The sequence below is a fragment of the Hemitrygon akajei genome, chromosome 1 (assembly GCF_048418815.1).
Source record: "Hemitrygon akajei chromosome 1, sHemAka1.3, whole genome shotgun sequence".
Lineage (NCBI taxonomy): Eukaryota > Metazoa > Chordata > Chondrichthyes > Myliobatiformes > Dasyatidae > Hemitrygon > Hemitrygon akajei.
The window spans coordinates 7,201,859-7,215,000 of NC_133124.1; the positions used below are offsets into that span (position 1 = coordinate 7,201,859).

Sequence of the window (13,142 nt, forward strand, 5' to 3'; positions counted from 1 at the left end):
AGCATTTTGTGTGTTGCCGTACCGTTTGGTGGTAGGATTACTTTGGAGATGACAGAAGTTGTGGAAGTTGTCCTCAGGACATGTGTTGGATGTGAAGTCTGATGGGCTGGTAGGTTAGGACAATAGGGTCTCTATCGCTTTTAAGGGGGCAGGAGATGGAGTGAGCATGGATGTTTGGGAAATGGAGGAGATGCAGATGAAGGCAGCATCAATAGTAGAGGGATGGAAAGCCGCATCTGGGAGCAGAGGCGAAGAAACTTGAGAGAAGGGAACAGCATTGTTACAGGAGAGAGAATGGAAGGAGGTATAGTCGAGATAACCATAGGAATAAGTAGGTTTATAAAATGTATCAGTTGACAGTTCGTCTCCAGAGATGGAGGCAGAGATTGAGAAAGGGGAGGGAGGTGTCAGAGATGGACCACGTGAATGTAAGGGCCACCCTGACCAATGGAGGGTCTCTGTCTGCTTTCATAGTACATTCTGCATGCAAGGTGACAGACCTTCCTAATGTATGAATTTTTACTTTCCTCACACAGGTAAATATTCTCAACTAAGTCCAGATAGAAACATAGAAAACCTACAGCACAATGCGGGGCCTTCGGCCCACAATGTTGTGCCAAACATGTCCCTAGCTTAGGAATTACTATGCTTACCTGTAGCCCTCTATAAATTACATGTAGACTTATATGAATATTTTGATCAGGGAATCAAGTTAATAAGTTATTGATTGTAAGGATTTTTTCTTTTATTTTGCTATTGTTTTCTCATTAATATTTTTGCTACGTGGGAAAGAAAGATTTGAAAATATTAAAGATAAGCTGACAGCCTAAAGCTGCACGAAGAAATTAGATGGATGAACTTCAATAGACGTTTTCATTCACAGTTAACCCTCATTTGCATGTTTTTTTGCTAGTTCTCCTTTGGACCTTGTTTGTTTTACAAATAGCTGGTAGTAACATGGGAATACTTCTTGAAAGCGAACGAAATGTACAATAAAATAACAGTTCACGCTATTATCAGCAGTCTTCATTTGCAAACATTTGTTAATGCATGACTGAGTTGCGAGAAAGTCAAAAGACAACATTTGGAACTACAGGTATCTCTGATGGGGGTTGAGATTCCTTCAGGGTGTTGTTGAGCCAGGGGAAGTTTCTATTCATAATGGATCAGGGAATAGAAAAGTACCTTAAGTTTGCACCTGGATGAATGAGTCTTAGTCTGACAATGGAGCTTGTTTAGAACTCTGTGGGGACATTTTGGATACAGCTTGAGCTTGTCTGGTTAAATGAATTCACCAGAAGACCATGAGATATTGGAGCACAGTTGGGCCAATCGGTCAACAGTGTCTGCTCCACCATTCCATCATGGCTGATGTATCATCTCTCTCAACACCATTCTTCTGTTTTCTCTCCGTAACTCATGATGCCCTGATTAATCAAGAATCTATCAATTGCAACCGAAATTGTTGATTATGGACTGATCTGCCAATCTGATTTCATTGTGGCACCAGAGTTTACGTGCAAACTGTGCATGGGAATAAGCCATCTAGTTCATCAGCAAAATTTAAAAAAATATTGTTGGGTCATACCCTACAGAAGGAGGTCACTTAATTCATTGAACCGCTGCCAACCATTTCAAAGTTCATTGCACTCAATGGCACTTTCATATACATGGAGCAGATTTTGTCTTTCAACTATTTATCACATGCACTTCTAAGAACAGTTATTGAAAATTTCTGTGTACTGACAGGCATTGCATTCCAAACCCCCTTTCAAAGAAAGTTACTGGGGAAAAAATATTGAGCCACTGCTGCAATATGCTGTAGCTGGACTCCCGCAGTTATGAACACTTTCAAACATGTGGCTTTAATTTAGGCTTTGAAGGATTTTTTTTTTGAAAAGGAACAATTAACTACTTATTGTGCTTGTTGGAAATTTCCCAAGTGTTTTGATTGCATGAGAAGTGGATTAACCCATTCAGTCAGATGGAGGGAGCATTCCAAGTTAAGTCACTTTTTATTGTCATTTCGACCATAACTGCTGGTACAGTAGACAGTCAAAATGAAACAACGTTTTTCAGGACCATGGTGCTACATGAAACAGTACAAAAACTACACTGAACTATGTAAAAACAACACAGAAAAAATCTGCACTAGACTACAGACCTACCCAGGACTGCATAAAGTGCACAAAACAGTGCAGGCATTACAATAAATAATAAACAAGACAATAGGCACAGTAGTGGGCAGTAAGTTGGTGTCAGTCCAGGCTCTGGGTATTGAGGAGTCTGATGGCTTGGGGGAAGATTTACACTTCTCGATATGAGGGGCAAAAATTACTGATTCCCAAGTAGCTTGCTTTCAGATTTTGACATATTTCATTCCCAAAATAATATGTTGTAAATGCATGATTGGTTACAAATATTTTTATGAAAAATGCCAAAAAATTGTGCTTTGTAATCACACAGCCAACCATCTTGATTGATATGCTGGTTCAATGTCCACTTACTGGTGACAAACTTTGATTTTATTTTTTATTTTATTTACAGATATAGCATGGCAACCAGCCCAACATGCCTGGCATTGCCTAATTGGAGTCATGTGACAAATTAACTTACTAACCTATATATCTTTGAACTGTGGGAGGAAACCCACGCAGTCACAGGGAGAATGTATGAGCTCTTCACAGGGTGGGGGGGTTGGGTGGTGTTGTAGCGACTGCTTGAATACAAACTAAAAGTCTCTGAGAGGCAAAGTGAAGGAGTATCACACTGTATGACGTGCTTTCAACTAACACAAATCCTTTATTACAAACCAACAATAAAATCATTTGCCTTCTGTAATTCGTGTAAAACAAAAGTGAACATAATTGGATCAAATTCAAACAAGGACGAGCAGTCAACAAAAAACACACTCTCTACTTGTCGCCTCTCTATGCTGCCTTGCAGGTGAACAGGGGCTGTTTATTTCTACCACCACCCAAAGCTACGTGACAAATTACCTTAACCCAGTGAGGATAAGCAACACAAATCCAATAGAGGTGGGCAATAAATAGATATGTGGCTCCTACAGTGGGAATTGAACCCAATTTCTAACACTGCAACTGTGTTAAGCTAACCTCTATACTCCTGGATGGTTCATGAATTCTCTTTAGTGTGGAAAGTAAAAGGATATGTCGTTGAAATGGGTTTGGAAAAAAAGTGCAAGGAAATGGACAAGTCATGTTGCCCAGTTTTAAATCTCTCCTGTGAGTGATTGTCCGGTGGTTGAAAAATGGAATGGGGTACTTTGCATTGCAAAATATCACAGAATGATAAATGTTTGCACAGTGGATTAAAATAACAAACATGAAGGGTGCGAAGTGAAAGAGTGTGATTGGTAGTGAAGTATGAAAGAGGAAGAAAGGTATTTAACAAGTTCTCTTTTTCTGTATTACAGATCAAGAGGGTAAATGGGACCCTCCAGGAGATGCTACCTTCTACAACCATCATTGGTAAATTTACAAAATATCTGTGTGATTTGTCTGCAACTGTAAGATGGTGATAATTTAATTGATCATAATTCTAGTTTGTTCAACACACACAAAATGCTGGTGGAACACAGCAGGCCAGGCAGCATCTATAGGAAGAAGCACTGTCGACGTTTCGGGCCTAGACCCTTCGTCAGGACTAAGTGAAAGAAAAGATAGTATTCTTTCAGTTAGTCCTGATGAAGGGTCTTGGCCCGAAACGTCAACAGTGCTTCTTCCTATAGATGCTGCCTGGCCTGCTGCGTTCCACCAGCATTTTGTGTGTGTTGCTTGAATTTCCAGCATTCCAGATTTCCTCATGTTTGCGTTTCTAATTTGTTTGTACTTTCTTTGTGTCCTGATCATATAACATTTCAAATGTTGTTTTATTTAATCAAAATCATGAACCTGGTGGGTGGTAGAAGTCTGCCGTGTAAACCAAAGTCCAGTTGAAATCTCATCTGATTCATGTGAGTAGTAAAACTCTGGCATATAAAAGAACATCTATCATCTCACCCAAATCATTGTTAAACAAAATCAACTGATACCCAAGCTTAACCAATCCAAATTCAGAAGAAACTGGCAAATAAATTGATCAAAACAGCAAAATCACAAACCAACATTTTGTAAATAATGCATACAATATTACTGACACTCTTCTGCTGAATTATTTAAGTGCAGAAGGCAGCTGAGCATTCCCTAAAATTATCTCGTAACTAAGTGACTTCATGGTGTCAACTTTGCTCCGTTAGCAAATGATAAATTTATGCTCAATGGTAAGATATTTATTAAATGAAAGATAACAAGATATGTTTGCTTGCTTCACAATGATTTTAACAGAATCATTGATCTTCACAACTTGGTCTGGTAATTTGCTGTATTTTCCTCAGACTGCAACTTTTTCTCTTGTTGGCTGGAGAGAGGAGAGTCTAGTGTGCATTCAAGTTATCAGGGAAGTGTTTATTTTTTATCTGCTCTGGCAGCTGAGTGATGCCTTCATTTATGAATTCACCTTCAGCCAACCACCTTAAAGAGGGCGATGTGTTGAGCTAATTTTCATTGAAATGAAGAAAGCAGACTTGTTGCAATTTTTAATTTCTTTCATTTCCCTAGAGTTCATTGAATCCAGATTAAGGGTTTCTTATTTTTACCCTTTTTACTTGAGGGAGCACAATCTATACGACTTTCTTATTGGCTCTGAGAAGCTGCAAATGCTACAGTTCTGATTTAAAAGCATAGGTTGGATGTCCAGATGTCCTGTATCCAGTAACAGTAGGAGACCTATGCAGGAAAGTTTTTAAAGTGGAAAAGCTGCTGCACTGGGATAGTTCCACTCTTGACTTTGGAAGTCTGCATACAGTACGGCAAGTAATTGTCATATCTGGGGTGTTCCTTTGGGTGCAAGGCATATTTTGGGAGGGGCATAATCATAGAAATATTTAGCAGTACAGGCAGTATTTGTGAAGGAGACTTTTTCAGACCAATGCCCATTTGTCATTGTTGGCTGTTTTCCTTATTGGACCATTGCTGTGTCCTAGAAAGGGTTACCCAGTAGTATTCCTGTGCTCTTGATTTTTCAGATGGTTCCCCTGTTTCCTTTGTAGAAGGTGACCCGGATTCTTATTTTTTTTTTACTTTATTGAGATACAGTGCGGAATAGGCCCTTCCAGTCCTTCAATCTGGCCCAGCAACTCCCAACTTAACCCGAGCCTAATCACTGGAAAATTTACAATGAGCGATTAACCTGAACACCTTTGGACTGTGAGAGGAAACGAGCAGCTGGCGGAAACCCATGTGATCACAGGGAAAATATACAAATTCCTTACAGACAGCGGCAGGAACTGAACCTGGGTCACTGGTACTGTAAAGAGTTGTGCTAACCAGTACAGTACCATGACATCTTGATTTGTCTAGTTGCACGGGGCTGGTATTCCACATTCCCAAAAGAATCAAATGCTCACTTTCCTTGGTTTTCAGGTGATCATCTTCAGCTTATGTTATTTAATTACAGAGTACAAATCAGTAAAAGTTCATGCCACTTGCATTTACTTCCACATTATTAAAGTATAAAGACAAACAACAGAGGAGCCAGCACTAATCCCAGAGCCGCACAGCGCTATCACAACTCGGGGTATTCTGGTGCTGTTCTGTAAAGAGTCTCTACGTCCTCCCCGTAGAATGTGTGGGTTTCCTCTGGATGCTCCGATTTCCTCCTGTAGTCCAAAAACGTATTGGGAGGTTAATTGGTCATTGTAAATTGTTCCATGATTAGGTTAGGGTTAAATAGGGTATGTCGGGGGTTGCTGGGGTGGCATGGTTCAAAGGGCAGGAAGAGCCTACACTGTGCTGTATCGCTAAATAAAATATAACGCTGTTGGTGATTGCACTTGTTTATCATTTATTTCATTGTACTATTGCTGTAAAGTTACAAATGTCATTACATATTTGGGTGATATTAAATCTGATTCTGACTTAAATATGCAAACCAGCCCCTCCACTTCCACTCTGACTTCTGGCACCGAGCCAATTTTGTATCCATTTTGTTCTCTCAACCTTCTAATTGTGTGATCCAGTCTGCCTTGCGAAAGTCTTTGCTAAAGTCCATTGTATATAATATCTATGGCCCTTTCCTTATTAATGCTCCTAGTCACCTCTTCAAAAGAAAAAGTTCACATTTATGGAATTGATTTCCCAAGAAACGAGTCAGAAGTAGGTTTATTATCACTGACGTATATTGTGAATCTGGTTGTTTTGTGGCACCAGTACAGTACAATGTAAGTTACAATAACAAATGTATAAAAAAAAAAGAACAAAAAGAGAGCAAAATAGTGAGTCATGTTCATGGGGCCAATCAGAAATCTGATGGCGGAGGGGAAGATGTTCTAAAACTGTTGAGTGAACATCTTCAGGCTCTTGTACTACCTCCCTGACAGCTGTAATGAGAAGAGGGCATACCCTGGATCTTGAAGGTGATGAAAGCCACCATCCCGAGGCACCACCTTTTGAAAATCAGCCCTTGCCTACTTAATTGCAAATAAGTCCTGGTCCTCAGGACCCCTTCTAGTAACTTTTATCCCACTGTCTCATTTGTAGTTTCCTTATTTTTTTTGCATGCAGCTCTCCTTAAGTAAAGACACACTATCAGCCCCCTCCCGTCTTCTGGTACCTCACTTTGAAGGTACAAAAATCCCTGTTTCAGTCCCGGCAATCACCTGCCTTGCTTTCCACATGTCCCAGGATAAAAATAGTCAGTCCCTGGGCATTTTCCACCTTTATGTACTTAAAGACCATCAGCACCACCTCCATGATGTTGCTATGTTTTCTTCCTTCCGTGTCCTTTGTGGTCGATACAAATGTGAAATATTCATTTAAGACTTTACTCATCTCCTGTGGCTCCACACATAGATTGCCACATTGATCTGAGCGTACCTTCTATCTCTGAGTAACATAATAGAATCTATCAGAATTTTATCTCCCAACAATATCTCTTGTCCCTTCTAATCCTTCATTTCCTTCATCTGTTCTACTTCCCAAAGAACTTGCTTGATCCCAGTTCCTATGCCTGACACGTGCTTTATTTTTCCTGACCAGAGCCTTGATACCCCTCATTAGCACAGCAGTTAGCCTCACGCTTTACAGTGCCAGTGACCCGTATTCAGTTCCCTGCGCTCTCTGTAAGCAATTTGTATGCTCTCCTGGTGACCAATTGGGTTTCCTTTGGGTGCTCCTGTTGTGTCCCATATTCCAAAGATGCCAGGTTAGTAAGCTTTGTGCATGATATGTCAGCACCAGGAGCATGGTGACCCTGCATATCTTTGCACTCTGGCCGTTGGCTCAAGCAAAGCATATCAGAATCACCAGCATGTGTTGTGAAATTTGTTTACTTAGCAGCAGCAGTACAATGCAATACATGATAATATAGAAAGAAAAATAAGTAAATCAATCACTGTAAGTATGTATATGTATTATAAATAGATTGAAAATAGTGCAATAACAGAAATATATATATTTTAAACAGTGAGGTAGTGTCCAGGGGTGCAATTTCCATTTAGGAATCATATGTCAGAGGGGAAGAAGCTATTCCTGAATTGCTGAGTGTGTGCCTTCTGGCTTCAGTGCCTCCTTTGATGGTGACAATAAGAAGAGGGTGTGCCCTGGGTGATGGGGGTCCTTAATTATGGACTACATCTTTGGACCATAAGATAAGGGAGCAGAATTAGGCCATTTGGCCCATCGAGTCTGCACCGCCATTCAATCATGATTGATACTCTTTTCTCCCCACTCCTCAGCCCGCTCCCCGGCCTTCTCCCAGTAACCTTTGATGCCATGTCCAATCAATAACCTATCATACTCTGCCTTAAATGCATCCAATGACCTGGCCTCCACTGCTGCCTGTAGTAACAAATTCCACAAATTTACCACCTATTTTAAATGAACGCCCCTCTGTCCTGAGGCTATCCCCTCTTGTCCTAGACACTCCCATCATGGGAAACATCCTTTCCACATCTACTCTTTCTAGGCCTTTCAACATTTGAAAGGTTTCAATGAGATCCCCCCTCATCCTTCTGAATTCCAATGAGTACGTGGCCAGAGCCATCAAACATCGCTCGTATGATAACCCTTTCGTTCCTAAAATTTGTTCACAGTACCCAAGGTGATGCCTCGCCAGTGCCTTATAAAGCCTCAGCACCACATTCCTGCTCTTGTATTCTCGACCTCTTGAAATGAATGCAAACATTGCATTTGCCTTCCTCACCACCGACTCTACTTAAATTAACCCTTATGGTACTCTGCACAAGGACTCCCAATTCCCATTGCATTCAGATTTTTGGATTTTCTCCCCATTTAGAAAACAGTCTGCACATTTATTTCTACTCCTGAAGTGCATGGCCATGCATTTTCATTTGCCACTCTCTTGCCCATTCTCATAATCTAAGTCCTTCTGCGACCTTGTTTCCTTAACACTACCTGCGCCTCCACCAATCTTTGTATCATCTGCAAACTTGGCAACAAAGCCATCTATTCCATCATCTAAATCATTTATATAAACCATAAAAAGAAGTGGTCCTGACACCGACCCAAGTGGAACACCACTAGTGACTGGCAGCCAGTCGGAAAAGGATCCTTTTATTCCCACTTGCTGCCTCCTACCAATTAGCCAATGCTCTAACCATGCTAGTAACTTTCCTAATATGCCATGGGCTCTTAACTTCGTAAGCTGCCTCGTGTGGCGCCTTGTCAAAGGCCTTCTGAAGGTACAAATATACAACATCCATTGCATCCCTTTTATTTATCCCACTCGTAATCTCAAAGATTTCCAAAACGTTCGTCAGGCAAGATTTTCCCTTAAGGAAACCATGCTGACTTTGTCTTTCCTTGCCCCATATCACCAAGTACGCCATAACTTTATCCTTAATAATTGACTCCAACATCTTCCCAACCACTGAGGTCAGGCTAACTGGTCTATAATTTCCTTTCTGCTTTCTCCCTCTGTTCTTAGAGTGGAGTGACATTTGCAATTTTCCAGCCCTCTGGCACCTTGCCAGAGTCCAGTGATCCTTGAAAGATCATTACTAATGCCTCCACAATCTCTAACGCTACCTCCTTCAGAACCCAAAGAGTGCAGTTCATCTGGTCTGGGTGTTTTGTGTATCTTTAGGTCTTTCAGCTTTTTGGGCACCTTCTCCCTCATAATAGTAACTGCACTTACTTCTCTTCCCTCGCACCCTGCAACACCAGAAACACTACTAGTGTCTTCCATAGGGAAGACTGATGCAAAATAATCATTTAGTTCATCTGCTATCTCCTTGTCCCCTGTTATTATTTCTCCAGCCTCATTTTTTCACAGTCCTCTATCCACTCTCATTGCTCTTTAATTTTTTAAATAGTTGAAAAAGCTTTTACTATCCACTTTGATATTGTTTGCTAGCTTGCTTTCATATTTCATCTTTTCTCTCATAATGATTCTTGATGGTCTAATGCTGAGCTATAGTCAATGAATAACATCGTGACGTAGGGGTTTGTATTGTCCAGTTGATCCAAGGCCTTATGAAGAGCCATTTAGTTTGAGAATTTGCAGGTTCAGTTTCACCATTTAAGAGAAATTTGGATAAGTTCATGGTTGGAGGAATATGGAGAGTGCAGGTTGAGGCACAATAACAGTTTGACACAAACTAGATGGACTGAAGGCCTATTTCTGTGTTGTAATACTCTGATGCCATGGCTCTGCTGTCATGCAGTCAATGCATCATGAAGAATCAGTGCTATTACTTCCTTCATAATTATTTTATCAGCTTTATTCAGTTTATTGTTGGTTAAGGAAAATAGTTTTAGACTTCTCTTAATAGCTCCTACTATTTAGTGTGTTTGGTTTAACACAAACCTGTTTTGCCTTCCCTTTTAAATAGGTCTTCAAACTGAAATATTAGTTCTTTTTTCTCTCTGCAGATGCTGCCTGACCTGAGTAGTTACAGCAACATCAGTGTTCCACCACATACCTCAGTGGTGAGTTGAGTGGAAAAAGTTTGCTCAGATGTGTCCGCAAATGAGCTTCAGCTTGTCTCTGACTGCTGTATTTTAATTCAGAAGATGGAAAAATCAGAGACGTGCTGATTTATAAAGAGGATGTTACTGCCAGTATTTCTTTACTGAACTGTAGCCAGAGTTAAATACATTTGGCCTGATCTTTTGACAGAATTGCATGCCTCAGCCTTAATCTGAGAACGACTGCCACACATCAGCCTGAAGGTTTCTCTGATTTACAGAAATCAAATGCTAACTTGTGCTTAGTTATTTTATTTGCATTAGTAATTAAAATTTCTTCAGGCAACCCTGAACAGAGCTGTGTTTTAGCAGTAAGTTTTTGCACGATCACAAAATCGAATTTTCTTGTTGGTTCCAAAGCAACGTGGTATCACTGTTGTGAAAGGAGAGTGTAAGTTAGATACTCGAGTACAAGGGTTCCCAACCTGGGGTCCATGGACCCCTTGCTTAATGGTATTGGTCCATGGCATAAAAAATGTTGGGAGCCCCTGCTCTAGTGATCTCGTGACTGTGTTTTAAGAAATGCAATCTGTTGATTACTGATTGAAGTGTTTCCTTGTTTTGCAGTAGCCTTTTCCTCATGGCCTACAGCAGCAGGCTAGCAGTTTCGTTACTATTTTTGGTGCTGATGATCTTCAGATGTGGAGCTGAAGGTATGTTATTTTCCTGTGCAGAGCAGTCAAATTTAATCCCTCTTTGTTCATATCTTTCACAAATGCCCAGAAAATAAAAAGAAATTGGCACATTTTTGAGAAATCCTACAAGTTACAAAACACTTCATATTGTTAAAGGTAAAAAACACAAAATGCTGGCAGAACTCAGCAGGCCAGACAGCATCTATGGGAAGAGGTAATAACGACGTTTTGGGCCGAAACCCTTCATCAGGAGGGCCCGAAACATCGTTATTACCTCCTCCCATAGATGCTGTCTGGCCTGCTGAGTTCTGCCAGCATTTTGTGTTTTTTATTTATTTCCAGCATCTGCAGATTCACTCGTGTTGCATATTGTTAAAGGTCTTGTTTTTAGGTTATTTGTCTAGAATTGCAAGAAGTTCTATCTCCAGTCTGTTGAACTTTGTTGAGGAAAGTGGCATTTAAATTAAATTATATCAGTGGCAGATTTGCACAAGGTAGAATGGAAAGACAAAGATCGTCGCAGAGCCTTTAATTGGGGAGTTACAAATTTGGTTGAAAATTTTTGAAGTAACAAAATATATTAATTAATATTTATTTTTTGATTGATGGATTGAGATACAGTGGGGAACAGGCCCTCCTTTTGAGCCGTGCTGCCCAGCAATCCCCTGATTTAATCCTAGCCTAATCTTGAGACAATTTACAAATTCTTCTCCCTGATGACAGTAATGGGAAGAGGGCAAGTCCTTAATGATGGATGTTGTCTTGAGGGGTCAATTTTTGAAGATGTCCTCGATGGCGGGGAAGCTAGTACCTGTGCTGGAGCTGACTGAGTCTACAACCCTCTGCGGTTTCTTTTGATCCTGTATTTGGGATATGGACTGATGGTCTAATTAGGACTGCGATATGGGCCAAACACATGTAATTAGGGATAGCCAGGTGGGCACTGTAGTTGGCATGGACTCGTTAGGCTGAGGGGCCTATATCCATGCTCTATCACTCTGGGACTCTGGACCAATTAACCTACCAAATGGAATGAATTTACACTGGAGCACCCGGAAGAAACCAACGCAGTCAGGGAGGGAATGTGCAAACTCCTTGCAGGCAGTGGCGGGAGTTGAACCTAGGTCACTGGTACAGTGAAGCATTCTGCTAACCACTGCACTATTGTGCTGCCTATAGTTGCCTAGGTCAGTATGGCTAATGTAATAAACATGAGCTTCAGCAAGACCTTTGTTGAGGGCTCAGATGAGAGACCTAGGGAACATTGGCAAATTGCATCTAAATTTGGCATGGTAATAGGAGAAAGAGTGATGGTGGAGAGTGTTTTTTGTGACTGGTAGTCTATGATATCACAGGGTCTTGCTGTTATGTACATTATCAATTTGGATGTCAGTGTAGTAGCCCTCTAAGTCAGGGTTGACCATGGATGTTGTGTCCTAACTGTCTGTATGTACAAGCCAGGGCAGTACAATATGGAGAGCAAGCTGTGTAGCAAGCACCCCCTCTTCACACATCTGATGAACCCAAAGGGATAACAGAGACCGATACAGTTTGGCACCAGTGGTGTGCAGGAGTTGTTAGTCACATTGAACTCGATATAGGTCTGCCTTAGGGATTCCAGCTCCAGATTTTTCCTCAGGGTTTTAAGGGGACAGTAACCTGCCTTTGCCCCTTCTCCTGTCAGTAGAACCGGGTTCTGTTGGGTTTAGTAGCTAAGCCACGTGTGAAGGCCAGGAGCTGGACTTGGTTATCAGAGGCCACTTGAAACCCACGCCATTGGGAGCATTTACTAAATAGTGGGACCTTATCACTAGTACCACCCCTGGTTATAACAATCTTAAGGAACTGGATATGAATGTCTCAAAGTGTGAAGGATTATGTTAAGGTATCTAAATGTCACTCCACTTTCCAAGAAGGGAGAGAGGCAGAAGAAAGGAAACTATAGGCAGGTTAGCCTGACCTCAGTGGTTGGGAAGGTGTTGGAGTTGATTATTAAGCAAAAGATCTCAAGGTACTTGGAGCCACGTGAAAAATCAGGCCATAGTCAGCTTGGTTTTCTCAAGAGCAAATCTTTCCTGACAGATCTATTGGAATTCTTTGAAGAAATAACAAGCAAGGCAGACAAAGGGAAATCAATTGATGTTGTGTATTTGATTTTTTTTTTAAAAGAAGGCTTTTGACCAGGTGCCACACATGAGGCTGCTTAACAAGCTACGAGCCCATGGTATTACAGGAAAGATTCGAGCATAGATAAAGTAGTGGCTGATTGGCAGGAAGCAAAGAGTGGAAATAAAGGGAGACTTTTCTGGTTGGCTGCCGGTGACTAGTGGTATGTGTTGGGACCGATTCATATTACATTATATGTCAACGATTTGGATGATGGAATTGATGGTTTTGTTGAAGTTTGTAGACAATATGAAGATAGATGGAGAGGTAGGTAGTTTTGAGGAAGCAGAGG

The 13,142-nt window shown here is 41.0% G+C and overlaps 1 protein-coding gene across 3 annotated transcripts in view; it reads left to right on the forward strand.

Moving 5' to 3' along the window:
• The window catches only part of reck (reversion-inducing-cysteine-rich protein with kazal motifs), a 185,313-nt gene that overhangs the window by 37,722 nt on the left and 134,449 nt on the right, over positions 1-13,142 (forward strand). For 2 of the 3 annotated variants that reach the window (XM_073029289.1, XM_073029366.1), the window contains exons 2-4: positions 3,437-3,491; positions 9,954-10,010; positions 10,617-10,702. In XM_073029289.1, coding sequence (XP_072885390.1) covers positions 10,630-10,702 — 73 coding nt within the window. In that variant the 5' untranslated portion in view covers positions 3,437-3,491; positions 9,954-10,010; positions 10,617-10,629. The remainder of the gene's footprint in view (positions 1-3,436; positions 3,492-9,953; positions 10,011-10,616; positions 10,703-13,142) is intronic. The other variant, XM_073029443.1, reaches the window with a different exon arrangement.